The sequence below is a fragment of the Capricornis sumatraensis genome, chromosome 20 (assembly GCF_032405125.1).
Source record: "Capricornis sumatraensis isolate serow.1 chromosome 20, serow.2, whole genome shotgun sequence".
In the NCBI taxonomy this organism is placed as follows: Eukaryota; Metazoa; Chordata; class Mammalia; order Artiodactyla; family Bovidae; genus Capricornis; species Capricornis sumatraensis.
The window spans coordinates 60832688-60842814 of NC_091088.1; the positions used below are offsets into that span (position 1 = coordinate 60832688).

Genomic DNA, 10127 nt, shown 5'->3' on the forward strand with positions numbered 1-10127 from the left:
ACGGACAGAGGAGTCTGCCAGGGGGTCCCAAATAGGACACCACTGAACACAGCACACGGCTCAAGTAAGTATAGCACATTTCTAGCACCCCAGGAGCCTCTCTTGGGGTCCCTTTCTGTCCACACCCTGCCAGTCTCTCACTTCTTGAACTTCAAATTCCTTTTTTTTTTTCCCCACACACATACACATTCATAGACGTTAATCATCTAGAATGTCCCGCCCCAATAAATGCTATTTTTGACTTCTGATATTCTTTCTATTCTGCGAAGGGCTTGAGTCCCCCCTGAAACTTTTGAAAATACTGCAGGAATGAGGAAAAGTTACAGCTGCGACTCACTGCTTAGCCGGTAGAACGGCGCCACGACCAGTTCCTAAAGGGAAGTGCAGACTGGACAGTCACGTGACAGGGGCCGAGCCCTCCAAGAGCAGGTGAGGCAGGTGCGGTGCCGACTCCGCGCAGCCCTGCGGGGCAGAGGCGCGCTGCGGCCATTTTGAGGGGCGGTCACGTGAGAGGACGTACGCTCAGCGGGGCGCTCACGTGACCAGGGGCGTGCTGCGGCCGCCCGGGCGGACCCGGCGAGAGGCGGCGGCGGGAGCGGCGGTGATGGACGGGTCCGGGGAGCAACCCAGAGGCGGGGGTGAGGCGGGAGGCAGACGGGCGGGGGGAGGGCGAGCCCCCAGCCGACCGACCCCACGATCCCTCCTGCCGGTGTGGGGCCGTGCGATCGCCAAGCACTCCGGCATAGAAACTCCCGGGTCCGGCGCTGCCAACCTCCACCCACTCCCTCCCCGGGGGTCCCCGGCTCTCCGGCCTCCGCATCCCGATCCCTTCCCGCCTGGTGCTCTCTGACCCCCAAGGAGCGGGAGAACCCCATAATCCAAGCCCCGGGGGCAGGCCCGGGCTTGTCGCCGGCACCACTTCCTGGTGGGAGGGGCGCGTCTCCCCTCAGTCGCCTCAGGCCAGGGGTCTGGACCCGTGAAGTGTTCCCTTAGCCTCCTCTCCCCGCCCCGGGAAGAATGAAGGATAACAGGCCCAGGACCCCTGCTTCTTTCTTCATCGGGGATTCAGTTGCTTGGGCTCCCACTTCACTTTATCTATGAGGGGCCCAGAAATGCAGAGCCCCCTAGCGTTGTCCTCCCCCAGAGATCAGGAGCCACTCCAGTTCCTTGGATCCTCCTAGGACCCAAGAGTCCAGGCACCTCTTCCCTCCTTTCTCCTCTAGGGCCCACCAGCTCTGAGCAGATCATGAAGACAGGGGCCCTTTTGCTTCAGGGGTGAGTTTGAGGTCTGATTATTGCGGAACGGATTTGAGGAACGAGACCCCATTCTGATTCTGCATCCCCGCAACTCTGTTCCCACTCTAGTTTCATCCAGGATCGAGCAGGGCGAATGGGGGGAGAGACACCCGAGCTGGGCTTGGAGCAGGTGCCCCAGGATGCATCCACCAAGAAGCTAAGCGAGTGTCTGAAGCGCATTGGAGATGAATTGGACAGTAACATGGAGCTGCAGAGGTGTGGCCCCTGGGACCCAGGAGTACAGCGACTTGGCCCCTTCTCTCTCAGAACCCAGGAGTCCCAGCTCCCAACCCCCACTTCCACTGGGAGGCTGGAGTCCAGCCCCACCGCCCCCTTTTCCTTCAGACCCATAGGGTCCAGGGTCCCATCACTCAACTCAGCACTCTGGACTCCCAGCCTTCCTGTGCCCTGGGATCTTGACACTCTCCTTCATGGAGTCTTTTTCCCCAGTTTCCATCTTGTGGCTTTCCCCCACGATAGCCTCTTTTGATTTCAGCCTGGCTCAGGTCTCGGGTTTTATCTCCGGTTTGGGTGGACACCAGAGTTGCCACACTCTGCCTGATCCTCCCTCCCCAACACTGGCTCTCCTCTGTCTTACAGGATGATCGCAGCCGTGGACACAGACTCTCCCCGAGAGGTCTTTTTCCGAGTGGCGGCCGAAATGTTTTCCGACGGCAACTTCAACTGGGGCCGGGTTGTCGCCCTTTTCTACTTTGCCAGCAAACTGGTGCTCAAGGTGGGCAGCTGCAGGGCCCTAAGCCCAGGGAGGCTCCCTTCAGGCCTAAGAGGACCTGGGAGTCATGAGGTCAACCCCTCGGGACAGCCCAGAAACCACAGAGGGAACGGAGAGAGTCAGCTATGGGCCGCTCATCAACTTTTTCATTCATGTATTTATTCACTCAGCATGGGCTTCCCTAGTGGCTCAGACGGTAAAGAATCCACCTGCTAATGCAGGAGACCGAGGTGTGATCCCTGGGTCGGAAAGATCCCCTGGTAAAGGAAATGGCAAACCACTCCAATATTCTTGCTTAGAAAATTCCATAGACAGAAGAGCCTGGCCAGCTATAGTCTACGGAGTCACAAAGAGTCAGACACAACTGAGCGACCCACACATACACACACATTCATTCAACAAACATTTACTGGGTTTATGATGTGTGTGACCTGTACTTGGCACCCAGGACGCAGAACAGAACTAGGTTAGGTCCCTGCTCTGAGGAAGCCCATGTTGTATGATGACTGCTGAGCAAAGTAAACTCTGGTGACATGATTGTGCAAGGGAGCCACAAGACCACTTCTCAGACGAGGTGACATTAAAGCCTAAGATGGAACGACAAGAAAGATGCAGTGATATATATAAAGATGGGGGAAAATGTATCTGATAGAGGGCGCAGCACATGCAAAGGACCTGAGGTAGGACCAAGCCTGGTGTGTTGAGGGCAATGAGGCCCACGTGGTTAGAACAGAGTAAGGAGAGGGAGAAGGTGAGTGATGAGGGCAGATCTCAAGGGGTCTTGTGGGCCTCTGTAAAGATCAGCCAGCTTTACTCTGAGTGTAGCAAGAGTGATTGGTTGGTTTTAAACAAGAGTGAGGTGACCCGATTTATAAGCAGAAAAGAATTTTCTAGCAAGGATTGTTGTTGTTCAATTGCTAAGTTGTGTCCAACTCTTTGTGACCCCATGAACTGAAGCATGCCAGGCTTCCCTGTCTTTCACTGTCTCCCAGAGTTTGCTCAAACTCATGTCCATTGAGTCAGTGATGCCATCTAACCGTCTCTTCCTGTCTAGCAAGGACAGCAAAATGTTAATTGTAGAATCTAGGTTGTGTGTATATGCTTGTTGACTGTGAAATTCTTTTTGTTTCTCTGAAGATTCTCATGATAAAATATTGGGGGAGGGGAGGCCCAGTAAATTATTTTGGCCATTGTGAGTAGAAAAAGGGATCCTGAGGCACAAAAGCAAAACCTGGAAAGCTGATGAGGGGTACCTATAATAGTCCTATAATGGATGACTCAGGCGGCAGCAATGGAGGTGGGGAAGTAGATTCCTTCATGTGTTCGCAAGATTGAGCTGATGGGGCTTGAATGTAAGAGGTGAGAGGGATGCAGTCAGGGTGGTAGGAGGGCTCTATATGGAGCTGGGGACAACAGGTGAGAAGCAGTGAGATAAAGGATGAGAAGGAAAGTTAAGGAAGTTGAAGAGTAGGTCATGGGTATGGGGGGGTGTCAGGCCTTACATGGCCTGAAGATCAGAAAGCCCTCTCTGGGGAAGTGACATTAGACCTGAGCTTTGAGGGGTGAATGGAAAAGGTTGAGGGCTGTTGAGGCAGAAGAATCAGCATGTGCCAAGGTCCTGAGGCAGGTGAAGAATTTGGTGGGAATTAAGATGTGGAAGAAGGGCAATCAGGTGCAGAAACCAAGAGGAAAACTGGGATGTGTTCAAGTCAGAGCCTTCATATAGGGCCTTGTGGGCCAAGCTGCACTTTTGATTGTTCATCCCAGAGGTACCAGGGAGCCATAAGATGGTTTATGAACAGGGCAGGTGACAGGGACAAGACCCATATTACAGTTTATGAGGCTTATTCTGACTAAGTGGAAAAGAGACCACAGTAGGGCAAGAGGGAGACAGAGCATGAGAAGGGAGGCTGGGGGCCAGTGGCCCCAGGCAGTAGGGACAAGGCTCAGTCCCTGAGGCCCACCCCACTTCCCACAGGCCCTGTGCACCAAGGTCCCCGAGTTGATCAGGACCATCATGGGCTGGACATTGGACTTCCTTCGAGAGCGGCTGCTGGGCTGGATCCAGGACCAGGGTGGTTGGGTGAGACCTCTAACCCCATCCCATTCCCCTGCTCCTCTGGGGCCCTTGGGCCTTCCTGTGCCCACCACAGGAGTGCCCCCTTCCCCACTTTGGGGTCATATGTCTGATCAACCCCTGATTCACAGGGTGCCCAATGACCTGTCCATGACCCTTGACCTCCTCATGACCTCCGACCTCCTAGTGACCCCTGCCATGATGCCTCGCTGCCCTCCCTGGTGCCTCCCTCCAATTCCTCTGGAATCCCTCAAGTTCTATGATAATCCTTTAACTCCCCCACTCATAGGCCCTTGTCCCTTCTTGTGCCCTCTGACCCCTCACGTGCTGGCCCAGGGGCTGCCCCTTGGCTGAGTCGCTGAAGTGCCTGCTGTCCCTGTCCCCAGGACGGCCTCCTCTCCTACTTTGGGACACCCACATGGCAGACGGTGACCATCTTTGTGGCTGGAGTGCTCACCGCCTCGCTCACCATCTGGAAGAAGATGGGCTGAGGCCATCAACTGCCTTGGACTTTTTCTGCATAAATTATGGCATTTTTCAAGGGGGGGAGGTGGATTTGGGGGCCATGGGAGTTTTTCTTACTTTTGTAATTATTGGGGTGGGGCAGGGTAGGGAGGAGTGGTCTTGGGGGGGTTGGGTGCAATAAACCTCTTTCGGACCACACTTTGGAGTCTGAGTCACTGGGCCTGCTTCCTGGCTGTCGCAGGAGACCAGGCTTCATGCGCTGACCCATCTTTTTCTGAGGGTAACCAGTGCCCTCTGTGGGTCAGTGGTGAGTTAAATCGTGGCTCTGCCTTCAAGGAGCCCACAGTCCTGAGGGGAACCGAGGCGACTTGAGTCACCCGTGTCCTTGTCACAGCCCAGGGTGTTGTGTTGGAGGCAGCCCTGGGCCAGGCCCCAGCCTGACAGAGGCTTGGTGGGTGTGGAGGTCAGGGCAGCAGGGTGCAAAGCAAGCCTCCTGAACCCCAGGAACTAGGGCCCGGAAGCTTCCACCACATGGGACTACAGGAAGTTGTACGTTTACTGAGGAGGACAATTGGGGAAGAAGCAGGTGTGCAGGCCTCGGGAGGACAGGGGTAGGGCTCAGGCCTTTTGGGAAAGCCCTTGGAGGTTGGATGGCTGAGGAGGCTGAGAGGGTCCAAGGGAGGCTCTGGAGGAGGCCTGAACAAGAATTGTCTGGGTGGAGGAGGGACATGAGCAGAGATGGACAGGTTTTGGGGGGAGGAGTCTGGGGTCTGGCCCTGTGCCTTCTGGACAGGAGTCAGCCTGTGGGAAGATGTTGAGCTCAGGAAGAGCCACTGGCCGGCCAGTGGCTAAGACTGTGCCAATACAGGGGGCTAGGTTCAATCCTTTATCAGGGAACTATTAATAGATCCCAAACTAAAAGATCTCTCTGCTGAAACAAAGATCCTATGTCGTCAACTAAGACCTGGTGCAGCTAAGCAATTAGTTTTCTTTTAAAAGAACTTCCCCGGTGGTCCAGTGGTTAAGACTCCACCAGCCAATGCAGGGAACATGGGTTCGATCCCTGCTCTGGGAAGATTCCACAGCCTTAAACCCATGAGCCGCAACTACTCAAACCCGTGCTCTAGAGCCCGTTCTCCACAAGAGAAGTTACCCCAATGAGAAGCCCGCACACAACTAGAGAGTAGCCCCCACTTGCCACAGCTAGAGAAAGCCCACATGCAGCCAGGGAGACCCAGCACAGCCAAAAATAAACGAATACAATTTTTAAAAAGAAGGGGAATCTGAAAAGAGGATTACGGAGAATAAGGTCACTGGGATAATCAGAGTTGGTTGTCATCTCTCTGGCTCTCTGTCCCCCTCTGTGTCTGTCTTTGCCTTTCTCTGAGGCCCCCTGTCTCTCTGTCCCTGTCTCCCTGGGTCTCCAGTCTTCCCTCATCCCCCAATCCCTCTCCGACAGTCCTGCTTCAGATCACCTTTATCACACCCTTCCTCTCCCTCCACCTGGGAGCACTTTCCAGGTCACTGCTCCTTTAGGCTGAGGCTAAAGGTCTTTGGGCTGAGGTATGCAATTTGGTGAATGAATAACTCAGGGCCCATTGTGACTGTGTGCCTGGGGCAACTGCCCCTCCCCCACAGGCTTTCCTCGGAGACACCCAGAGAGGGGAGAGATGGAGGTCTGAAAAAGTAGCTGTAAGGGGAGACTGAGTCACCGCCCAGAGAGAGGGGACAATATGGACACAGGCAGGAGCCCAGGGAAATCATCAAGGGAACTAAAAAGACAGTAAGACTCAGAGACAAAGCACACTCAGGGCAGCACCTTGGGGGAGGCGGCCAGACTTGGGTCCCAGCCAGACTGCAGTACACCCCCCAGGAGATGAGGTCAGTGAGCCGGCCTCACCCGGCCCCCCTGCCGGAGCCCCTTCCGGAGCTGAGTTCAGCATGACTCAGCACGGTTGCTAGTCTGGCTCTGGGCCAAGACACCCCTTGAGGACCCCAGATACCAGCCTGACTGGCCTCCCCCTGATCAAGGGGTACCCTGCCCAAGTTGCTTGGAGAAACTTCTCTGCCAGGAGGGGCCCTGACCTCTGCCCCCAACACCCCTGTGGCCTCAGCTTTCTGCCCCAGCCCGCCAGCTGGCTCCATTAGGGCACTTACAGAGGGTCAAATTCTGGTCTTTGTTTCTCCTTTTCCCCCAACAATGGGGAGCTCCTTGAGGGCAGAGTCCTGTTGTGAACCAGATCTGCCACACAGGCACCAGCCTGGCCCAGATATACTTTAAAAACGTCCATTGGTTGAAGACAGACATCCATCCACAGGTTCCCAGGCCCTTCTTGTTTACCCAGGAACCAGGGCTTCTCTGTGATCTTGAAGAATGTGTCAGGCAAGACAGGGACAACTTCAGAGAGGTTACTTCAGAGCCAAAAAAGAATTCTGTTTCTAGCTGCCTCAAAATAATCTTCAGGAAATCCCAGTCTCAGAGAGAACCCCCCCTACAAAGTTCCAGTTCACCCCCTCCCAAACTCAGTTCCCAGAAGTAAAAAGAGGGGCTCCTAAAATAGCCCCTAGGTTTTCCTAGTGGCTTATCTTCCCAGGGCTCCAGAGGATTCTCCAAGACTCCTGACCTCTTTAAAAAGCCCTTACAAGGCTTTCAGAAACATCTCCTCCCCTCCCCACTCTGAGGCTGAACCCCAGGCCTCTACAGCTGTATTCTTAATCGTGCAGATCACCTCCAGGGTCTAAAGACCTTCCCCAGGAAGTTTCCAGAAAAATATGGACTTCCACTGAACTCTAAAGCTGCAGAAACTCCCCCCGACTTTTGAACCCCAAGGCTCCAGGTCCTTGGGGTTCCAGAAATATCATCTCACACTTTTCCAAACTTCTCACTGCTCCGGGGACCTTCTTATCTCCCAGAGCAATTTCCAGTCTTCTGGAGGTTTCCGCACCTATAAAGAACCCCCGGGGTTCCAGTAACGTCCATGCTCTGACACGCCAGAATCCAGCTTACTTTCCTGTGACACCCCGGGGAACCCAGGGATCATTACTTTGCAGGGCTCCCAGTGTCTTCATTAATTGTTCACCTATCAGCGAGACCCCTCCAGAATCCCTTGGATTCCCAGAATTAGCCCCCAAACCTTTGCATACTGCGAAAACCCGCAGCCCCCCAATTCCCATTTCACAACTCCCTCCTGGTACAGGCGCGTGACTTTCCCACCTCGGGGCGGGGAGCTGGAAGCCCCATCTGCTCCTGATTGGTCACTCGCGGGCACTAGGTCCCGCCTCCCGCCACCGCAGATTGGCCGACCGCTCTCCCTGACCGCCCCACTTCCGAGGGCCCGCGCGCTATAAAAGAAGCCGCCTTGTCCACAGGCTTTTGAAGTGCGCTCGGCGGCCCCGCGGATCTGTCTCTTGCTTCAACAGTGCTTGGACGGAACAGACCCAGGGACGCCCCTTGCTCCAGCCTCCGACCACCCTCCAACCTTTTTTCCAGTCGCAACCTCCGGAGTCAGCCACTCAGCTGTCCGCGATCACCGGGACCAGCCACCATTTTTTAACTCCTTATTATTACCGACCAATCATGAGCTCCCAGATTCGTCAGAATTATTCTACCGAGGTGGAGGCCGCCGTCAACCGCCTGGTTAACATGCAACTGCGGGCCTCCTACACCTACCTCTCTCTGGTGAGGTTCCCCAAGACGACCCCAGCCCAAGTTTCCCTCAGCTGTGCACCTCCGGCCCTCTGCGCACGCGCTGGCCTTCTTTGTCCCCTTCGATAGTCAGAAGGCAGAGTCCGGTTGCCTGGCCTCGCCTCCTGCTTACCATTGTTCCCGCCATCTCTTCCTGCAGGGCTTCTATTTCGACCGCGACGATGTGGCCCTGGAAGGAGTGGGTCACTTTTTTCGCGAATTGGCCAAGGAGAAGCGCGAGGGCGCGGAGCGTCTCTTGAAACTGCAAAACCAGCGTGGCGGCCGCGCCCTCTTCCTGGACGTGCAGGTAAATAGTGTGTGGGCAGCGGACTACGTCTCCCAACAGCCCCTGCGCTAGAGACCCCTTGACTGTAGCGGTTTGGGTACTGCATAGGCTCTTGGGAGACTGAGTTCAGTCTTGTATGGGTTGTTATGGCTGGAAATGGAGGCGCAACCGTTCACCCAAGACGTGGCGGTCCAGGACGCAACGTGTGTTGTCTTGTGACGTGTAGTTTGTAGGATACGGAGGATGAAATATACACGCTCTTCGACTTTTTTTTCTGGCTAAACCCTTTACTTTGGCAACTACTGGAATATCAGTTTTTAGTCCTTTCTAGAGTGGCTAGTACTGAACCATTTCTGTTTTCGGTATAGAAGCCATCTCAAGATGAGTGGGGTAAAACCCAGGATGCTATGGAAGCCGCCCTTCTCGTAGAGAAGAACCTGAATCAAGCCCTGCTGGATCTGCATGGCCTGGCTTCTGCCCGCGGAGACCCCCACGTAAGTATCTCCTTTCACGTCTGCCCATCCAAAGACCTTACCCAGAATGATACTTACATTCCAACTAAGCACTGACCATTTGGATGAGCAGATGTCCTTCTGAGCCTCCCTGCCCGATCTGTCCCATTATTAGATCTGTAAGTGGCAACATTTTCTCTCTGTTCCTCAGATCTGTGACTTCCTGGAGAACCACTTCCTAGATGAGGAAGTGAAACTCATCAAGAAGATGGGTGACCACCTGACCAACCTCCGCAGGCTGGCTGGTCCCCAGGCTGGGTTGGGCGAGTATCTCTTCGAAAGGCTTACCCTCAAGCACGACTAGGAGCTTCTGGAGACCAGTGGCCATTGAAGAACCCACCTAACATCAGGGCTGCCTGAAGCCCCTCTCTGCAGCCACTAGGCAGCTTTTTAACACCCTGGAGCCCTCTCTCAAGCCTTGGACCAAATGGAAACAATAAAGCTTTTTGCAGCATATCCTGGTTTTGTGTGTGTATCATGGTGGGGAAAAGGTGGGGTCTCTTTTCACAAAGCTGGTTGGCCTGGGCTGGCAAGGGAGAAAGGAGTCGATTCGGTTACATAACACCTGTGGGGTGTTGCAGTAGTAGGTTCTCTGCTTCACTAGGCTGTTAACTGCCCTTCCTAAAAGGGTAGAGCCCAGATTCCAGGGAGAGTTTGGTAAAACCTGGGGTTGGTAACTAGAAGCAGACAGCTGTTAATCAGTAACTAGAAACTGGTTCAGATGAGTTATGTTGCCAGGCACTTGTGGAGCTCTGAAAGTTACTGTCTGTGGTTCAATTCTGGGAGGTTCAGTATTAATAGAATTGCCAGCTCCTTTATGTGGGTGACTTGAGACAATTACTGTGTAAATTACCCATGGTAATCAGGATGCACAGCCAGATCTGACCTCCAAAGGCTGTTTGTGTGGAATTCAAGGCACATGATAGGTAGAATCCGGCCTGTGGGTCTGAGCAGCTGAGAGTACATCATGCGAAGCAGGTACTGAGCCAGGGTTTAGGGCTCAGCACTATGAAATTGTCCAAATGGGAATAGAAGCTTGATGCCTTAGCAGGCAGCTGTGAAGTCCAAGCAGG

The 10127-nt window shown here is 54.3% G+C and overlaps 2 protein-coding genes across 5 annotated transcripts; both read left to right on the forward strand.

The window, feature by feature from the left end:
* Positions 1-577: 577 nt before the first annotated feature.
* On the forward strand, positions 578-4652 carry BAX (BCL2 associated X, apoptosis regulator). 4 transcript variants are annotated; one of them, XM_068992468.1, is made up of 6 exons: positions 578-638; positions 1224-1275; positions 1366-1512; positions 1897-2032; positions 4008-4112; positions 4493-4652. In XM_068992468.1, the coding sequence occupies exons 1-6, from the start codon at positions 605-607 to the stop codon at positions 4595-4597; spliced, it is 579 nt and encodes a 192-aa protein (XP_068848569.1). In that variant the 5' UTR covers positions 578-604; the 3' UTR covers positions 4598-4652. The 4 variants fall into 4 exon arrangements, with proteins under 4 accessions (XP_068848569.1, XP_068848571.1, XP_068848570.1 ...); XM_068992470.1 differs by having other exon boundaries at positions 4532-4620; XM_068992469.1 differs by having other exon boundaries at positions 589-612.
* Positions 4653-7967: 3315 nt separating this feature from the next.
* Positions 7968-9499, forward strand: FTL (ferritin light chain). The gene is made up of 4 exons (XM_068992432.1): positions 7968-8250; positions 8417-8563; positions 8911-9036; positions 9206-9499. The coding sequence occupies exons 1-4, from the start codon at positions 8149-8151 to the stop codon at positions 9356-9358; spliced, it is 528 nt and encodes a 175-aa protein (XP_068848533.1). The 5' UTR covers positions 7968-8148; the 3' UTR covers positions 9359-9499.
* The last annotated feature ends 628 nt before the right edge of the window (positions 9500-10127 follow it).